Source organism: Helianthus annuus, chromosome 4 (genome assembly GCF_002127325.2).
Source record: "Helianthus annuus cultivar XRQ/B chromosome 4, HanXRQr2.0-SUNRISE, whole genome shotgun sequence".
Lineage (NCBI taxonomy): Eukaryota > Viridiplantae > Streptophyta > Magnoliopsida > Asterales > Asteraceae > Helianthus > Helianthus annuus.
This window is the reverse complement of record NC_035436.2, coordinates 145,794,481-145,815,715: the sequence shown is the minus strand read 5'-3', so window position 1 is coordinate 145,815,715 and position 21,235 is coordinate 145,794,481. Positions and strand designations below refer to the sequence as shown.

The window sequence follows — 21,235 nt, the reverse complement described above, 5'->3', positions numbered from 1 at the left end:
CCTGCCCCGCCATTTTAGTTGTTTTTTCTAACATCCTCTTTTTTTAATATTTAACAAATAAAATAAGAAAATATTTTCATTAATATTAAACAACATTACATAAACTTAAAAAAAAAAACATAAACTTTAAAAAGAATCCTAATAACTTAAAAAAAACATAAACTTAAAAAAAACCCTAAGCATTAAAAAAAATATTAAAAAACGTACTAGTCTTCATCCTGCATGTGGTCGTCTGGTTCGTTTTGAGCGTTGTTCCAAATGTACTCCACCAAGTCCGCTTGTAGGTTATGATGTGTATACTCGTTACGTAGAGAGAACATGTTCAAATCTTGTTATTCCAAACTAACTGGAACAGAATTCCCGTTAGACGCGTTTTCGTCGTACTTGCATATCGCTCTAACTTCGTCTTCAATGACCATGTTATGAAGGATGATACAAGCGTACATAATGTGTCGTAACCTCTTTGGTGTAGCCGAACGTGCTGGATGTTCAATTATATGCTATTTTTTGTAGAACCCCAAAACACCGTTCAATATCTTTTCTCGCACCCTCTTGATACTTCGCAATTTTTTTTCTTTTATCGTCTGTCGGGTGCGGAATAGTTTTAATGATTGTCGAGTACCTTGGGTATATTCCATCTGCAAGGTAGTAACCCCGCCTGTATTCCACCCCCGAAACCTAAAACTTGTGTCTTGACCTGTTCCTGCCACTACATTGTCAAATATCTGTGACTGGTATATGATGTTAAGGTCATTAAGCGAACCAGGTAGACCAAATAAAGCATGCCAGATCCAGAGATCCTGTGACGCAACAGCCTTTAGAATAATAGTGGGATGACCATGATCTCCCCTAGTATACTAACCCTGCCAGGCAGTAGGGCAATTCTGCCACGGCCAGTGCATGCAATCAATACTCCCGAGCATTCCTGGAAAACCATGTCTTTGTTCGTGTGCTTGATATAATTTTTTAACGTCGTTTGCGTCTGGTTTCCGCAGGTATCTCTTGCTATATAATTTGATGACCCATTCGCAAAACCTGTGAAACATAGACATGCAGTTCTTTCGGACATCCTTAAATACTCGTCCAATGTGTCGGGTGCGTACCCATATGCCAGTTGGCGAATAGCCGACGTACATTTTTGTAAAGTAGTGAAACCCCTTTGCCCCCCTAATGTCGTATCGCAGTGTGAAAAATGGAGCAGACTGAGCCATGTCGTCTGCGATACGTAAAAAAAGTCGACGACTCATTCGGAACCGACATCGAAACATCTCGTCCGTGTACACGGGTTCGTCGGCAAAATAATCGGCCACTAGTTTATCGTGGGCGGCTATATATTTAAAACGAAAAATAAATCAAATTCATTATAAAATTCATTATTAAATTTAAATAAATATACGCTAAACAAAAAATTAAAGCACCTTCTTTGTCTGGGTTTAATTTTGCTCTCCTAGTTTGCCGTTGGGACGACGCTTCAGAGTTTACATCCTCCGCCATGAAGACTTGAGCCGCGTACATAATCATGTTTTCGAAAAATGCGTCATTCTCACCCGAAGATGACGAATACCACGTCGACGAAGAAGATGAAGAAAGTGAAGAAGGTGAAGACATGATTAATTTTGAGAGAGAGATGGGGTGGTAGTGGATAAAAAATGGTATAAAAATGTGGAGTTTATATATTAATTGGAAGGTTTTGGGTGGGTTTTAAATTTTATAGCCGTCTGAAAAAAAAAAAAAAAGGAAATTATCATTTTTTTTAAATTCAAACGGTCAAAAAGGTCTTGAAAAGGGGAGCTTTTTTGTCTTCTAGCGGCCCGTCTCCAACGTCTTGTGCGTGACGGGGATGGCGAGGACCGGGGGGGGGGGGGGGGGAGGAGGGGCACGGTGTTTGGGTCGGCGCTGGGTTAGACGTTCCAGGGGACGTTCCCCATACCGGTTAGCCTAATAGTGAGGGTTAGTTAACCACTGGCAAACGCTGTTAGCCGAGGATGTTGTGCCGTTTGTTACCATTAGATATGCATCAGATTTCAAGTTCCCGAATATTATTGTTATCTTTTTGGATTTCTGAATAAAAGTTTGGTATATTTCATGAATTGTATAAAAAAAATGGTAGCTCTGACTGACTTATCACGTATGATTTTAAAATTAGGGCTCTTACATTTTTTTTTTGAACGGCTAATTTTATTCCTCTTAAATACTTACACCTCATAAGGATTGAACCTTGGTCTTCCCACAAGAAATAATTTCTCTTGACCACGGGTATAGCCTAAGTTATTAGGGCTCTTACATGGTTTATGCTAATTTTTTCTTAATTATTAGAAGTAATTTGGAGTTTAGGGAACCTAAATTTTATGCACGTAATGAAAGGGGACCCATAAAATCTCAGTAATTGATTTGAAAGGCTGTGGATTGCTAATTGAATTGAAGTTTATAGTGCATTCTGCTTTAGACAAGTTCAAATCAAGCCTTCGTTTTGATTTGAAGCTCGAGCTTGAGCCGGATAATAATTATTCATAAATGGGTCAATTTGTATCAGCAAGGAGTGTCAGTGTGCGTGAAAACCTAGACGCAACAACAGTCCGTAAGCTTTCCCCCTGAAAGTTTGAAGCTTCTCTCGTTGTTGCTGACCGAAACAATGCCTGGTTAATTTTCTCATTCTTGTTTGTTTAAGGCAACTCTCTGCTCCATATTAATATGTTTATTATACTCACGAATCTTATTCTTTTTTTGTTTAGTGTTCCAAGCATATTATATAATGCACGAGCATGCACATCTTTTATTTATTTAAAATTCAAAATTTCTATTTTATCTCTTTTTTAATCATTATAAATTAGGATCTACGGTTTATGTTTGAGTCCGTTTTTATTGATTATTGAATAAAAAGAACAATGTTCTTAAACCTTTGTGGTTCTTTTTATCGTCATTGATTACTAATCGTTCTTGAGCCATTTGATTGCACGCGAAACTGCATCAGGTGGTATCAGAGCTTCGGTTTGTCAAATGGCTCAGCGTGGAGAGAGATGCTTGCTCGATCGTAGAATCGCCGACAGAGGCAACGACAGAAGTATGTTCGATTCACGTGCCCATGTTAGAGATCGATATTCTATTAACAGACCTGCCGACCTATATAGCACGGGGACGATACGGGTACGGGGAACGACAAAACTCAAAAATCCAAGATACGGGTACGGCAAAGGTACGACAAAAAAATATATATAAAAAATAGCTATTTATAATTTATATATATATATATAATGTTAGTTTTATACTTTTATTGTTAACTGTTATGTGTTTATAATGTCACTTGTGAACATATAATGTGTTTATAACATAACACTTACTATCTGTGTCATTAGTTATGTAAGTGTAAATGTGTAAGCATGTAAATTGCAATTGGTAATTTGGCATTGTTTATTAAAGAACACTTACTGTTTAGGTTACATTTTGGTAATGATAATTTTTCATTTGTCATTTCATATGTACAAAACACTTGTGCTCCATATCTTTTGGTTTTTAAATTGTGTTTATTGTAACACAGATTATATAGGCTGGATTCGTTTGTTTTGTACTATGTGTGGAATGCCGAATGCCAAGATACATCTGTTAGTGACCAATTTGCATCAAATATGTTCACAACCAGTTTGAGACCGTTTTGAGACTCACCTTATTTGTGACTTGCTTTTATGACCCGGCCAAATTCTCTGGCCCGACCCATTTTCCCGCCAAACCCCCCAATTGAAGCTTTCTGGATTCGTTACTGCATTTCAAAGCAAAGAGTGTTGAAGGTGCTTATTTTTATTGGCTTTGTTACATTACCATATGAAAATGCCTTCTGGCTATCAATATCTATGTTGTGTTTAGTGTTTCATAGTTTATGTAATTTCTTGATGTTGAACTGCACCTTGGGACCCTTTGACTTTTGTAGTCAAACATGTGTGCTACTGCATTTGTAATCCTCATGTTCATTGGTCATCATTATGGATATTGCAAATCTGAGGCTGATCCAGATAATCATAAGATAGATATGAATCAGTAAGTTGTTGATCCTAAAGTTTTAAAATATTGGGATGAATTTTTGCTTGAAAATTACCTTTTTTGACCGTCAAAAGTCAAAGTGCAACAGTTCCATGTCTTTATACTTTTCATCTTCATCATCCTCATTCTCATCATCTTCATCCAAGTCCCGACATTGCTGAAAATTGAAATTTTGGGCATTCGAGAAGAGAAAAACAATATTATCCAAAGACAACAGATATGATAATAGTTGATTATCTTTTCATGTTATTAATGAGCCTTTTCAAGAATTAGTAAAGAAATGAATAACAGTACCTCCTCTTGTTTTGTCTTTAAAAGGGAGTTGATATCTGTCTTTACATAACGAAACCCAAAACCTGTATCTATTACTTTGAGCTCAGGGGTAGACACGTGTCCCTTGGTGAAAACTTTAATTGCTCGGCATTCTTTTATTTGTAAAGTTTCCAACTTTGGCAATGAGAAAGCCTCCTTCCCCAAGCAAAATCCCTTGAAACTTGGAAGTTTGCTTAGTTTTAAGGACTTTAGACGAGGTAACCTAATATCATTCACTTTGGGATCACATTTTTCTTCTTCCTCCTTCACAACTACCTCTATATTCTCGCAGTCACTTATATGTAGGTCTTGGAGTTGCACTAGGCTGTTAACCATGGAGCGTGTAAAAACATGTTCCAAACTCTTGCATTTGTCAATAGAGAGAGTTGTCAGGTTTGGAAATTCCAGTACCGTCCACTGATTGCTCTTCCATAGATACTTGAGATCCCCTACATTGGCTAACTTCACCTGTCTTAGGTTTGGAATTTGGACAACAGTTTGTGATTCATTTGTTCCTTCCAATGCTACTACTTCAAATACCTCTTCCAGCGTATGAGATCCTTGTATAGTAATCTGTTGAAGCTTTTCCAATTGTAGCAGCGCATTATATGGTACAACAGTCTTTCCAACATTCTCCCATTCTATATTAATTTCTAGCAAACTATTAAAAGAGCAAAGCATCCCTTTTGAAATAGTAGGCTCTGAAGAAGCTGAGAACGTGGTCTGCAAATAAAAGAAAGAAAACACAAGGCGTTTGTTTGAGGTTACATCCTTACAAAATAAGCCTGAAACATAAGAAAATAAATGTTTCAACAAATGTATTACTATGGAAAGAAAATTTTCTATGAAAGGTGAGTGTCAATGAAGACATTATAACTAATAATGGGGTAGGCTAAATGTACCCCCTCTTGTTACTTTTTATACCCCCTTTCTATAAAATCATATTAAAACATGTAATATCTACCCCTATACAAATCATCATTTTAAAAAATATTCTTTTTGTTACAAAACAAATTCAAAAGTGTAAAAAAAGATTACATACATTTTTTTAAATATTTAATTCTTAATTTTTATTTAAGTCATATTTTTAAAAGTTTTCATATATTGTTTCTAAAGACATTTTCTCAAATAGTATTTTGATTATGTTTTCTTATTGAACATCTTTACAAATAAATAATAATATTTTTTCTTTTAAAAACAATAAAAAAAGGTTTTGAACTTTCTTTTTAAAAAAATCTATAATATGGTTTTTCCTCGTCTAGTTTGTATTTTAAAGGTCTTACTTTTATCTTTTTAATACTTTAGACGTGTTTATATTATAATTAACATGTATCAAAAAAGTAAAAAAAAAAATTCTTTTAAAATAGCGTTTACAGCCCTAGCACATATTAATCATTCAAACCATCTATGTAAGTGAACAAATAAACAATAGATACTAAAATTATTTTATCAAACTATAAATTAACAACCTATAAAAAATCAAATTTAATTAGTATAAAAAGTATGTTATAAACAAGTTAAAACCAGTTTAAGACTTGGATCGAAGTGAACACTTTTCTAAAGCAAAGCAAAACAAATGGATAGGTTTGATTCACAAATATTTTTCTCTTCTTCATTTAAAAAATATATTAAACTAGTTGATTTCAAAAATACATGTGGATTTTTTTGTAATCAAAAGTAGGTCATTTGAAACCAAAAGTCACGTAAAAACATAAACTGAATTACGAATAATTTTTGACCACGCATCAGATACTTCAAGTCGTTCCAAAATAAAAAAAAAACATTTTAAAATATTAAAAATAATAAATATAAGACATTTAAAATACAAACTAGACGAGAAAAAAATATAATGTAGACTTTTATCAAAAATAAAATTCAAATCTTTTTTATTATTGTTTTTATATGAAAAAGGTTATTAGTAATTTGTAAAGATGTGCAATAAAAGAAAACATTATATATCAAAATACTATTTGAGAAAGTGTAAAAAATATCTGAAAACTGTTAAAAAATAACGTTTTTTAAATAAACATAAAAATAAACAATTAAAAAAATGTCTATAATATATTTTTACGCTTTTAAATTTGTTTTGTAACAAAAAAGAATACTTTTAAAAAAATATGACTTGTTTAGGGGGTAAGTATGACAAGTTTAAATATGATTTTATGAAAAAGGGGTATAAAAAGTAACAAGATGGGGTACATTTAGTAGCCCCCCTAATAATACATAGACTATATTTAGCAGCTTGTTTCAACTCTTCTCCCTTTTCAGAAATGAAATGTTCAATTTGGGTCACACTACATTCACGAAAACCTAAACTTTAGTAGATGATGCATAGTACAGTAAAAGAAAGTGTACCTGATCGATAGTTTCATCAAAGTTAAGGCCACGTTCACGACTAATTTTGCCAAAACTTGTTTGTATGTACTTGAGCTTTGGAGTTGTTGACTGACCAGATGTAAACATCGTCAGTTCAGGGCATTTGTTGATTTTCACAATAACCAATGAGGGCCATCGGAAGTCATTCATCCCCAAGAAGAAACCCTTGAGCTTTGGTAGATCCTCAAGTTCAAGTATCTCTAGACGAGGAAACACCACACGTTTTGATGACGTTTCCTTTTCTTCTTTTACAATCACTTGCATTGCATTGCCTTGCATAGCGTTACTTTCAAATGTTTGAGTTGGTTGAGGCTTTCAAGGGTGGAGAATGTGAATATATAGGATAGAAGGTCACATCGTTCGATATACACTCTTTTTAAGTTGGAGAGTTGAAGAAGACCTACGATAGTAACGTTTTTTAGTGGTGGACCACCAACAACACGTGCACCTCCTTCATCAACATTATTAGTACTCAATTCACTTTCAAATACCTCCAACATCATATCGCAAGATATAATTTTCAGCTCTTTAAGCCTTTTCATTTGTCCTAGTGCATACCATGGAACTAGACTTGACAATGTATCACAAGAGTATATGGTTATCTTTCTGGGGTATTGGCACAACGACCAATAAGAGCCGGTTACTTGAGCACTCTGCAATAATTATAATTTCGATTTTTATGAATTATTATTTTCCAACGTAAGGAGTAAACTTATTCATCTAAATTTGATGATTTATAAGTTTCGTTAAACCAAAGCATTAAGGTTATATGGCAATGTTAAAGAAATCCTAATTAATATCGTACCTGGAACTCATCATGAATCATATTGGAGGAAAGTTTATCACTCCCGCACGTCCTACCACCATCATCAACACTCTTTAGACATTGGAGACCTTCAAGCGTGAGAGTGTCCAAATGAGGAAAGAATGTGGTGTCTTGATAAGAAGATGCACATGTAGATGTCGTAATTTCATCATCTCTTCTCGAAATAACTTCTTCCAAACTATTACAATAAGCTAGAGTGACACTCTTTAAGTTGGATAAATATTTTGCCATAAGAGGAGACAACAAGTACTTTATATTGTGACAACAAGACAAGTAAATGTGTGTGAGGTTTTGGAATGGAAATTGCAAAGGTGGATGATGACGAATTAAGAATGTATTCCAATTGCACTTCCATACATGACTCATCTGGTACAAGTGTTCTAGGCGTATAGTTTGAAGGTAGGGGAGTAGTAGCGGCGGCTGAATTGTTGCTAATTGTCTACTACTTTGACTATCCACATCAAAAAACACCCCCGACACACTTCTATCAAGCCAAAACTCAAGATGTTGAACGTGATGACAGGTGTGCAGAAGATAAGTTGGGTATCTGACACCTGACATGTCATTATTCTGCATGTAACATTAAATGTAATTAAGACTTTAATGTCTTCATTTAACACATTAAATATAATATAAAGTCAAAAAACAAAATGGAAACAGTGGGGAAGGCCAACCAAGAATCATGAAAACATTAATAAATCACACAAGATAATTTAAGTTACGTGAAATAACTTGAAACATAATTTCAATTATTGATAGAAACTGAAAGCATTTGTGATATTTTAATGTGTGAAAGTTAAGATGTGGCATTAATACTTTATTCAATAAAATTTGACAGCTAGATGACATGAAATACCATTTGAGCGTTGTAGGAAGTAAGTGCACTGAGATCAAAATTGGCTGTGACAGGTGTGAATACAGTTTCAAAACTCTTGCATCCGAATATATAAATGCTTTGTATAGCTTGAAAGCCATTGATGAGGATATTAGAGTTATATACACCTCTCATCCTCCACAACTCTTTAAGCTTCCCTGATTTTTCAACTCTAATGCTTCTTAATCTGCTAACGTACCCCTCCATTTCACTAACATTTTCAAAGTCGATGTTGAATATTACTTCAACAGAATCACACTCTGCAACTTCAAGCTTTTCTAAATTATTCAGCGTTGGCAGTGGGTTGTTTGGAAAAATATTGATAAGGCTACCACATGTGAATACTTTGAGCAGTCTCAACCCGGAAACGTTATTTTTCTCGTCAGTTGAAATCTCACATGGCCATATTTGCTTCAAGTTTGGCATATCATTAATATGTAGTTTCTCCAACTTAGGTATCACAACCTACACAATAATTAAGCCTTGTAAGATTTGTAAAGTGCATATATTGCCTGTGTACTAAATTATAATGTATTTTTAGCTTTAGATATAAAGGTCAAAATAATGTATGTACCTTTTTGTTCAATAAGGATTGTATCGCACATGGATTACCGTTGTCAGGATAAATGCTTGTGAAGCTGGGAAGGGCATGAAGATCCAACTCTACCATTTCTGGTAACTCAATCACAGTTCCACACAAGCTCACCATGCTAGGTAGATCATCTAGAGACAAATAATTCAACTTTGGAAATCTAATCACCCCAACTGTATAATCCTCATCAACGAGTGTTCTCATAACAGGGCAATTGGAAATTTTGAGTCGCTCCAGTTGGCAACTGTGAAGAGGTATGTCAACTCTTTACACCCAAAAACATGAAGGAACTTTAAATTGGAAAATGAGTGATGCATTGACACATTTTCAAGATGATTCATATCATTCACTTGTAAATGAAGCTCCTCTGTTTTTTCAAATAGATCACTGATTTTGCTTTCTATCAGCTCATTGCATTCACCAACTAATTTAATCGTATTTCTGAATGAATATTTCTCATCGTCCTTCCATATAACCAATTGACAACCGATAGATATTCTAAACCTTTCAAGTTTTTCAAAAGACAAGTTTTTCGGTTGGGTATTGCTCTTAAAGAACTCCAACTCTAATGCAAATAGCTTCCGTGAAAGTATCTCCAATTCGTCACAGTTGGCATCTGTGAACATAATATGACGATTCTCATAAGATCTCATATAAAGTTCTTCAAGGCTGCCCAAGTTTTGAAAGACACCATCGTCTATGCGTAGGTCAACACATCCAGTCAAATCTAGTAACTTCAGTTTTTTCAACTTTCCTATCATCCATGGCAACCTTCTTATTCCACAATCGACAAGGCTCAATGCTTCCAAGTTGCTAAGACTTCCAAGGAAAGATATATCATCAGTCAATGAGCATGAACGAAGGCATAGTGTCCGAAGTTTGGTCGAGTGTTCGAACACCACCGGAAGCAATGGAATACCTATATTGTCATAACAGACAACCTCAAGTTTTTCTGTTTTTTCATAAATATGTTGCGGAAACTTGAGTAGGTTATTCCCATCCATTACAATCAAGAGCGAGAGATTTGGGTAATTAAAGCATACAGGAAATTTAGTCATACCCATGCACTTTAATAAAATTCTTTCATAAGACTCTTTTGCATCGTTGTTTATAAGCTGATGTCCAGACATATTATCATGGTAGACTATTGAAGCTTGTTTGACTTTTGAAAAATTACTTAAAGCAAAAAGACGCACGAGATCATGCATCTTTACACATCCCATGCGGTCACTTTCTGTCAACAAGTTTGCCCGTATGAGGTTGTTAACACAAATGATTGTTCGTCTTCTTGCTTCTCTTAAAGTATGCACTTTACTAAACAGCTTCAAACCCCATCCATACCTCATCAAGTCCTCAATAGGAATGTCAAAGTCATCCGGGAATAAGCCACTTAGGAGGAAAATTGATTTATCATCATCCTTTTGAAGATTGTTGTAGCTCATTTCAAAAACTTTATGCACAATGTCATTAAGGTCTTGAAGGTCATCATGTTGTAAATTGGAAAGTGTTTCTTTCCATGCCTCCTTTATGTTACCAATAAGACTTTTGGCAATGGTTTTCAAGGCAATAGGCAAACCCCCACATTTATTCACGATATCGTCTCCTATCTTTTGGAGTTCTTCATCATCACCATCCGAAGGAGCTGGTCGCACAATCGCAAAAAATAATGTTTTTGCTTCTTCGTCATTTAAGACCCCTACTCTAAATATTGAACTAGGTCTAACACCCATTTGAGTGCAAACATGTTCAAATCGTGATGTGAACAAGAGCTTGAACCCATTTGGCAAAGGGCTTGTTAGTCCAACATCTTTGAGGTCAACCTCCTTCCAAATATCATCCATTATTACTAAAATTTTCTTTTGCCCATTTTGCGACATCCCCTCAAATTTCTTACGAAGAAGCTCAGCCCTTGCATCTTTTGTTTTTTCACTTAAATCTTCATGAATGTATTCTGCAACAGCTTGCTGTAGAACAAAAGGGTCAGAACTTTCTCCAAGAACCACCTTTATGACCCAATCAAACATTTTTGAATCTTCCACGGTCTTCTTTAGTTGTTCCATCATTGTGGTCTTGCCGACACCACCCATCCCACATAGAGCAATCATCTTTTGGGACTCGTCACTTGATTGTAGAGATTGCAATGCAGCATTAAATACCGAATCTCTAGACTCAAACGTGGTTGTTTGGGTACCATGAGGAACTGGTGCAGAGGTGGATGGTACCTTAGCAAGTGATTTCTGTTCATTTGTCCAACTGATTTTAGATGCTCGTTCTTTGAGAGATTTTATCTGTTGGACAATAATACAAGATTGTTTTCCTGCTTTGTATCTCTTTGCCACGTTGAAGCACCCAATTCCAGCTGTTGGAATACTTTCTACCTTCTCCTTCATCTTTTGAACATCTTCCAACCACGGTGACACATGGCAAGATACCACATGATAGTTTGCATCAGCGGTCGTTTTTTTCTCTTGAATATCTTGTTCAGTGATATTCAGCTGATCCATTTCCTCCTTCAAATCTTTAACATGCTTTGTGGATGAAACTAAGAAACCCAAATGTTTCTTAACAGGGACCATCAATGATTGAACAACAGGAGTAATAATTGAACTTATCATAGCATCCATTTTTTCAACTGCAGTTTAATACAAGCAATTAATAAAAAGTGCATGAGGAACCGTAATTATCAAAGCAGTGTTTTTTAAAGGCAAATTTCTTTTTAATCCCAAAGCAGTTAGTGATGTATTTTTGAAAATTTGAAATGACTGGTAACCAAAAGTACATTATAATATAATATTAATTATATCATTAATCTTTTGCACGGAGTTTAAATTTGTATTTAAATCTAAGCATATGAGACTACATGAATATGTTCCGAAAAGAATCTAACAAAGGTTGTGTTATTGTTGGCCGCTGCTATAAATGGGATTGTGGGGTGTGGTTGGGTATGGAAGTCCGGCTCCATGAGTGTGGAGGAGAGCACCGAGCTAAACAATTTGGTATCTTCTCTGCAACAGTTAAGTTGGAGGCCGGGAAGGATAAGTGGACATGGAAAGGTGATTCCTCGGGGTTTTTCGGTGGCCCCAACGAGGAGATTGTTATCTGGCAGTGGTGGCAGTGGCAGGTGGGTTAATGGTGTTGGCGGTCAATTGATGGTGGTGAGAGGTGGGAGGTGATAGTGTGATTTGAATGTGTGTGAGAGAGAGTGTCTGGTAGAGAGAGAGAGCGCGCGCGCTTTTGTAGGTCCGGTTTAAAGAGAGGGAGAAAGAGAGTTATATAACAACAATTCTTAAAAATGCTTTGTTTTATTTTATAAATAATATTAAATAAAGGGGTAAAAAGACAAAAATATCCTTTGGTAACCAGATTTAACAAAAAAAAAAAATCTAATTTGGTTATGGTCAAAGGATAAAACGTGCAACAAAATTTCCTATAAATGACAAAAATCTGTCAAAATTCGTTGAAAAGGACATCCCTGAAAAAAGGGTATCAAGATAAAAGATAAAACGTGTAAGTTTTCCTTTTGTTTAATCGCCATATAAACGGACAAATAGGGCTCTATTATTTTTTGGTAGTTTAATTAAAATAAAAAAACACTCAAAATGATCATAATACCTTTTATTTAAATGAGGAAAATTATAAAATGGGTGATGTTTACAAAAAAACTTTAACCCATTTTGACATTTAGATACAAATGGAAAAAAAAAAATGAAACCTCCAACAAGTTTCATCTTTGAACTAAAGTTTTAAAAATGACCTAAACTCGAGGGTAATTTTGACATTTTACTCTTAGTTTAATTACGTAGTTTATTTATGTTTAGTTATCTTGTTTGTCTAACGTTTTTAATTTTTAAAATAAACTAAATATATTCGTTTTTTAATTTATGAAATTTTAATTTATATATTTATGTTATTAATTTAAATAATTTTAAGGTTTTTATTTTAAATTTAATGCAAAAAGCTTTTTTATTTTTAAAAAGGTTTTAAAAAAAGGGGGGTTCATATGTCATAATCAAACCCTGACCGGTGCACCAAACCGGACAAGGCCTAGATATCATCTACAAAGGGGGTGTGGGGGTCTGGATTGTTAGTTTGGTTTTGGACCACCCGTTATGGATGCTCTAAGTTTTTTATATTACAATTTTGAAATTTGTTACATTCTTTATAATAATGTTATTTTTTTTATAATTGTCCCTTCAAATTAAATAAAAATCTTTATAGAACACCTTAAAAGTTTCAACACAAAGTGTTTACTTCTTGGTAGATTTTAGAAAGTTGATCTTGAATACATGCTATTGCATTCAACCAAAAATTAAATGCATCGTTACTAAAAATGTTCTTATAGGGTATTTTGATGGTAAGCGTAGTGTTGTCCACGAGCTGAGCCGAACAGAGCGGACCTTTACTCATGCTTGGCTCGTTTACAAACCGAACCAAGTGGAGCGGCTCATTTAAAACCGAGCCTCAAATCAAGCGAGCATTTTCCGAGCAATAAATATTTTGAGCGAGCGTCGAGCGAAGTTGAGCGATTTGGACAACCGTGTCGCCCGATTAAAATTTGTTATGAGAGATAGTGACAATGTTGGGTCTCAAGTTTGTATGTTTTTAAAAACATGAACATTTCATGACATAATATTTTTCTTATGAATAACAATGTTTTGGCCGACGAGGCGATGATCATATTGCACGGACAATGACGTTGAGAGCAGGAGACGATCGACTTAGGATAACAACATGAAACATTGAGACGATGAGCAGACTGTCGTTTATCGGTTTAAGGTATAACTTTTAGATTTGACATTAATTTTTCTATTAGCATGATTGGGCTAGTATGTATAGATATAGTTGTAAATTTGTATATACCGGACCAAAATCTAATAAAGTGGTATATATAAAACTATAAATTTGATTTATATTTAAGTATATATTTATAAGTGTATATATATGTATAATTTATATTTGTGTGTATATATATATATGTGTATATACATGTATATATATGTATATGTATATATGGTTAAGGTAAAATGAAAACTTATACGAGTTGTGAGAACTTAGAGAACTCGGCCTTACGAAATGTTTTTTCAAAAAAAAAAAAATTACCAAAATTTTTTTAAAAAATCAACTTTTCCAAAAATAAAAAAAACCTTGTTTTTTTCATTTACGACAGATATAAATGCTGTAAAAAATGAATGTCATCAGCTTTTTACAGCTACTGTAAGGGGCCAGAAAACACCACTTTTAAATTTATTTTTTTTTTATTTTTTACGCCAGTCCTTCTAAACATTTTAACCTAGGGGTGTGAAAAAAATGGGGGCAAAACTCGCATGAGAAGGCCGAGTTCTCTAACTTCTCACAGCTGGGGGAGTTTTCCCTTGATCTTGATCCTATGTATATATATACTAACTAAAAATAATAATTTGAGCCGAATCGAGCCGAGCGGACCTTTGCTCATGCTTGGCTTGTTTACAAACCGAGCAGGACGACTCGTTTACAACTGAGCGTCAAATCGAACGAGCATTTTTCGAGCGATTTCCGAACAAGCGTCGAACGAGCGGCGAACGGTTTGAACGAATCTAAGTAAGCGATGTACTTCATAACTATGATGTCGAGAATTCAAAGTTGAGATCATGATGGTAAGTGATGTATTATAGGATATTGCTATTAAAAGAAAGTATTTATTTAAGAAGTAGTATTTTCCTCCTAAAACACAAAGTCTCGCCTTTTGTTTTTTTTTTTTATAATACAACTCAAAAACTCTACTTCCAAAAAATCTAGCAAAAAATTCTAGTAAATAAATTCATCACAAAAAATCTAGCACAAAAATACAGTACAAAAATGTTATACAACATAAAAATGTAACGCATTTTTTAGTGCTTTAGTTGTCATTTGTATATAGCAATATGGTACTAAAATTAAACATAAAAGATGCTCGATTTTTTTCGTTGCAATATTTAAAAAACGTCGTATAAAAATTATGAACGTTAAAAAATATGAGAAATTTGAAAAAAAAAAAAAAAGACACGTAATTGGGTATTCCAAAAGTATTCATAAGCTCCTTAGATTATGCTTATCTAAGTTCTTTAGGTGATTTATATATATTCTAAATTTGAAAATTTAGTTACGCATACCAAGTTGTACATTATACTTGAATGGTTTGTTGTGCTTATTGTTATTGTACTTTGGATTGATATTTAAAGGTTATTATGATTTCTATTTTTCATGTACATCCACCGCTACACCTACTCTTCCCACCACCGCCCCCATACCTCCGGAGTCTCGTTGCTCAGCCGCTTGACCGTTGGTCGTCGTTGTTTTTTCTAGCTATGATACACCCCGTTGAAGTAATACTTTGCTTTTTAATCCGGCTAACCCTTTCGGGTTTTCCGGTTTGGTTACTATCGTCGTTTCTGGTTGTGTCTCCGGTGACACGTTCATCATTTTTGGGTTTTGGTCTTTCGGTTAGGGTTTACCATTTTGTTATCGTCGTTATTTATGATTGGGTTTCCAGTTGCATGTTATTGATTATTTTCCTTATCGGTTTCAAGTTTGATTTCTGGTGAGACTGTGGTTAACCCTTTGGGTTTATTTATCGACGGTTGCATTGGTAAGCCTGATGTGTTGGTAAAAACACATTGCATTTGGAGGAGTTTTGTACACATTTTCATAATTTTAACACGCCGATTTGTACTGTTATGTTGTATTTATTGTGTGTCAGGTTTTATAGGTTTAACGGGTACTAAACAGTGGGAAACGAAAAAAATTTGGAGCGCGTGGGTCGAACGAGCAATCGAAAACGAAATGTTGAAAAAGGTGTCCCCCCACGCCACATGGGGGAGCGTAAGTAGTCTGGCATGTGGCATGGGGTGCACCAAAGTAAAACAGTTCCCACGCCAAGAAACGAGATGCAGGTGACATGGCACGGGCGTGGGCGGACACCGACGCGAAAAAATGTGATTTTTAACCTAAAAATCATGTATTGCCTCGGATTCAATCTCCAAGTTGTGTTTACGATTCCAGAGGACTTTGAGGGCGATTTTAGGCATTCTTCCACCATTCAATCACTTTCCAATCATCAATCATGCAATTCCCGATCAAGATTGAAGATCAAATTAAGAACACGGGCGGCTAACTCATTCGTGATCTTCTCCGGAGCTAGGGTTTGTGTCAGGAATCGGGTCAACTTGTATTTACATACTTTTAGATTGGGATTTATGTAATCATTCAATCAGTTTTTGCATGCTTCAATGGCTTGGCTTTGTAGTTTCTGTCTATGATGTTGTGATAATTTTTAGGTCTCAATGAAGATGCACATATGTCCATCTAAGAGTTTGGGTAATGCATGTCTATAATTCTTTATGGCTTATGGTTTCTAACTTGGTAATGGTGATATTGTGAGAACCTTGGGTCTCGAATGAAGATACATGTCTATAATTGTAATGATGTTGCTCGTCATTTGGCTTGGCAACCTTTGTTGCAGCCATGTTGGGGTTCTGAGCATTTAACTTTTAGATGTGCTTACTTGATTGCAGTTGTTAAGACGTGTTATGATTGTAGGTTGCCATTTGTATTAGTTTACTAAATACACAAATAGAGAGCAACAGAATGAAGGGATCTATGACTTAAACTGCGTTGTACTCTTTTTTCCTTATTAACGAGGTTGTGATGGTGCGTACTCTGAGCATATGGTTTTACATTGTGGTGTTGTACATTATACCTTATGGATTTATTGTGTTTGTTGTTGTTGTACATTGCTTTTGTATTGTTGCATCTTGGTTATGGATCTTGGTGTTATACATGTATTTTATGTTGGTGAATATTCGAAGGTTTGATCTACTATGCGATTGTGATACGTCTATATAGACAATGATGTTTTATATTTGGGTCAAACAAGCAACCAGTGGTACCTAGATTTTTGAGCCTCCTAAGTGAAATTTGCTACTTGCTCATGCACGTTTATGTTATGATCAGGGGCGCTGCTTAGTGTATGTCCGGGGGGCGCCCGCCTCCCCCCCAAACTTTTCGATGCGTAGTGTTATGAATAGTACTTTCGTATATGTCCGGGGGGCGCCCGCCTCCTCCCGGTTTCGGAAAAATTGGGGGGGGGGGCGCTTCGCCAATGGTTATGATCAAATAGTATGCCCATTTTTTTGGTTTTGTGCTTCGTTATTTATGTTCAGGTTTCCAAGCTCAATGACGATGAAATATGAGTTGTTATTATTGCTATTGTGACCGGTGCGGCTTCAAAAAAGCAAATGCTTACACTGATGTCTTAGAGCTTTTTTATTGTGATTCGATAATCAGTTTAGAATGCGTATTTCGAATGAAGATGTGCATGTTTTTGAATAACTAAGAAAGAGTGAGTAGCATTCGCCAAAAATAGGCAGAATTGCAAGTTGCAATTGACACTTTTAACACACATCACGAAAAGTCTAAGAATGTTGACAAAACAGATTAGGTTTCAATGTATTACGCCTTTAGTATGTTGAGAGTAAATTTTGTAATGTATTTGGTAAACAATCCATGTTATAATCTATGTTTTATGGTGCACTTTATTTTCTTTTGTTGCGCATTTTACAACACTTTTTAACGCCCCGCCTAGCGTGGGGTGGGCATTAATACTAGTTTATTTAAACTTTGAAGACCTGCCGTCCATAATAATAAAAAAAAATCTTTTGAAACCATCTTATAATAAGTTGAAATCCAATATTCTAAAATGTTATTCTTAGCAATTTTTCTTCTTTTTTGTCTCATTTTATTAATATAAAACTAGTTGTATTCCTCCGCAGTATGTAGCGGGAGTTCAATTGACGTTGGTTCAGTTCGTTATGATACCAATACTCACTATAGTAAGCAAAAGAGAAAACTAAAAAAATCATGATATGATTAAAAGGAAACCAACATGTGATTAGAAACCATATAAAACAAATACGGGTACCGGATCTGATAATGATGATATTGGTATCAATTCATGTTGTTCAGTCGGAATTGGTTTGGTTCGTCACGGTACTGACACTTGTATAGCTTACGATAAAAGAAAAAACTTTTTGTTTTAAATAAAAGTTTATACTAGAAGGAAAAAAAGTTATACCCAATTGTGTATTTAGTTTTTTTTAAAAGTTAACGAACACAAGTTATATGTAGGGCTGCAAACGAGACAAACGTTCGACGAACAGTTCGTGAACCATTCGGCGGAGAGTTTGTTTATGTTCGTTCGTTTATTAACCGAACGAACAAGAACAAGAAATTTCGTTCGTTTAGTTAAATGAACAAACATGAACAAAGGTCGTGTTCGTTCGTGAATGTTCGGTAACGTGTTTGTTTGTGTTCGACAGTTCATTAGTGTCTTTAATTTTTATATTTATTTAAATACTTCAAAATTCCGACAAATTAAATATCTAATAAGTGCCGGTGTATTATATATTCTGTTCATGAACGATTGTTTGTGTTCGTTTGTTTCCATTTGTGTTCATGAACATTAATTTGTACTCATTTGTGTTCGTCAACGTTCGTTGCCTAAAATTAACAAACAAACACAAACGAACACGAACAAGTTCATTCCTTTAACAAACGAACACGCACATAAAATCTCGTTCGATAAGTGTTCGTGAACAGTTCGCAAACACATATATTTCTTAACAAACAAACACGAACAAGGTCTTGTTCGTGTTCATTCGCTTCGTTTGCAGCCCTAGTTGTTAGTGAAAAATCAAATTAAATAAAAATTAAATAAGTTAAAATCCGGTACATACTGGTTCCGATAATACCAATACTAGTATTGATGTTGTTCGATTAAAATGGTTTCAGTTCGTCAGGGTAGCTATAAAGTACCAATGATTTTTTTTTGAACGACAAATTTGGATCACTGACGGACCACTGACGGACCACTGGAGTATCATCGTACCACCAGCGGAACCACCCGATTAGATCCATCTCCACTAGGCATAATGCCTATACACCAATTCAGGAGGAAACCCAATACCACCCGATTATATCTATCTCCACTAGGCATAATGCCTATATATCAATTCAGGAGGAAACCCAATAAATACGAGAAAACCCCCTTGTGAGAATAAAAACCAGAACCTATTGATCCCAAAGGATTATTACACCCCCTAAATACCACTAAGTTATAAAGCCATGCACTAAAGTAGCAATGAATACCATGGTCTTTAGTTCGACTCTTTTTTATGCTTCTCAACTCTCTTTGTTTACCTTTTTTCCAACTTTATTCTTATGGTTTTGTTTTTTCGATTTTTTTTTTCATATTTTTACTTTTAAGTTTTCTTTTTTATTGTAAACTTAATTACCATTTTATTTAGTTTATTATTTAAACAAATTTATCAAAAGAATATTTGAAATGATGTATTTTTTATGATACAAAAAACTAATGAAGCGAATACGTTTTATGCATCAAATGACTATATCTTTTAGGTTTCCACTTTTGTTTGTTATAGCGAGTGTATCGAAACGAACAAAGGTTCCACTCGGCGTAACACACAGGTTTTTTTTTATCCCACTAGTGTATAAATATTTGTAGTTTTACACACACATATATATAGGGGACCGCTAAAATGAGAATCATCTCGAGTTGTAAGAACCGTGAGAACTACACCGTACGGGGCGAGGTGGACCAAAATTTTTTTCATAAACGTAGATACGTGTATTATAAACACATTTGAAAAAAAAATTAAAAAAAAATGTCGCGTGTGTAGTTTTGAGCACCACAAGTTTGTGTTTACGGTTACCGTAAATCTTACCGGAAAATTTACGGTACCCGTAAACACAAACTTGTGGTGCTCAAAACTACACACACGACATTTTTTTTTTTTTTGAATTTTTTTTACAAATGTGTTTATAATACACGCATCTACGTTTATGAAAAAAAATTTGGTCCACCTCGCCCCGGATCAAAAAGTTCTCACGGTTCTTACAACTCGAGGTGGTTCTTATTTTAGCGCAATTCTATATATATATATATATATATATATATATATATATATATATATATATATATATATAGGATAAGGATCATTACAGAACACTAATTATTGCGAGAACAAAAAGAACAACTCTAAATCACTAAATTTTGGGATTTAAGGTTCATATTTCTTAAATCTTCTGTTTCTTACATTCATATGTGTATTATATATGCATAAAAAATCATATATTTTTTCCCACACATAGTCTACATACATGTAGGTGATTTAGTCTACACATAACCTACATGTGTGTAGGTTTTTTAAAAATTGAAGATTTTTCATATTTTATTTTAAATTCTAGTGTGAGAAACAATTAATCTTACATTTATAACATTTTCATTTATTTTTTAGGTTTTTAGTATTGAAAAAATTAGTGATTCATTTTGTTCTGCGTGTTCTCGAAATATTTAGTGTTCTGCATAGAACCTTCCCCTATATAGTGGAGGGTTCAAATGAGAAGAAACTTTTTGTAAGAATAAAAAAGAATAAATTTCAACCAATAAGAACCATTCATTTTACTTCATTTAATTTTTGCATTTAATATTAGTGTAAGGGTATATTGGTAAACTTAAATAGATCATTAATTGGTAGTCTTTATTTTTAATAACTAACTACATTAAATTTGTAACTTATTTTTAAAAAATATATTTTTTCAAAGAACGAAAGAAAATTAATTTAAAGTGTAGGATGAATTACGAGATGTGTAGGATAAATTCAATATGTGTAGGATAAATTTCAAAACGTGTAGGATAAATTTTGATGCGTGTAGGCAAAAAATTTAGTGTGGAGGATGATAGTCTTTATGACTAATTAATTAGTAAAAAAAACAATCATAAATGAGATGAGAAAAAACTATTTAATGTTTTACAATTGTACCCTTTGTTCTTTTTCTTCTCAAAATAATTTTCTTCTCAAATGAACCTTCCCCCCTATATGTATATATATATATATAGGGGGCTGCTAGAATGAGAACCACCTCGAGTTGTAAGAACCGCGAGAACTACTTGATCCGGAGCGAGGTGGACCAATTTTTTTTCAAAAACGTAGATGCATGTATTATAAACACATTCGTAAAAAAAAAATTTAAAAAAATGTTGTGCGTGTAGTTTTTTACACCACAAACTTGTGGTGTAAAAAACTACACGCACGACATTTTTTTTTTAAATTTTTTTTACGAATGTGTTTATAATACATGCATCTACGTTTTTGAAAAAAAAAATTGGTCCACCTCGCCCCGTACGATG

The 21,235-nt window shown here is 34.3% G+C and overlaps 2 protein-coding genes and 2 long non-coding RNA genes across 4 annotated transcripts; 1 reads left to right on the top strand and 3 right to left on the bottom strand.

The window, feature by feature from the left end:
• Window positions 1–2,145: 2,145 nt before the first annotated feature.
• LOC110934793 lies at window positions 2,146–4,034 on the top strand. The gene is made up of 3 exons (XR_002588627.2): window positions 2,146–2,639; window positions 2,972–3,193; window positions 3,536–4,034. It is a non-coding gene; the product is annotated as an uncharacterized LOC110934793 (long non-coding RNA).
• On the bottom strand, window positions 3,920–4,191 carry LOC110934794. Its single transcript, XR_002588628.2, has 2 exons — window positions 4,088–4,191; window positions 3,920–3,995 (listed from the first exon to the last, which is right to left on the bottom strand). It is a non-coding gene; the product is annotated as an uncharacterized LOC110934794 (long non-coding RNA).
• Window positions 4,192–4,281: 90 nt separating this feature from the next.
• LOC110933618 lies at window positions 4,282–7,210 on the bottom strand. The gene is made up of 2 exons (XM_035989420.1): window positions 6,700–7,210; window positions 4,282–5,067 (listed from the first exon to the last, which is right to left on the bottom strand). Exons 1-2 carry the CDS (start codon window positions 6,997–6,999, stop codon window positions 4,282–4,284), a joined length of 1,086 nt encoding a protein of 361 aa, XP_035845313.1. The 5' UTR covers window positions 7,000–7,210.
• Window positions 7,211–8,384: 1,174 nt separating this feature from the next.
• LOC110936738 (probable disease resistance protein At1g15890) lies at window positions 8,385–11,636 on the bottom strand. The gene is made up of 3 exons (XM_035989419.1): window positions 9,334–11,636; window positions 8,995–9,277; window positions 8,385–8,885 (listed from the first exon to the last, which is right to left on the bottom strand). The coding sequence occupies exons 1-3, from the start codon at window positions 11,634–11,636 to the stop codon at window positions 8,385–8,387; spliced, it is 3,087 nt and encodes a 1,028-aa protein (XP_035845312.1).
• Window positions 11,637–21,235: the final 9,599 nt, after the last annotated feature.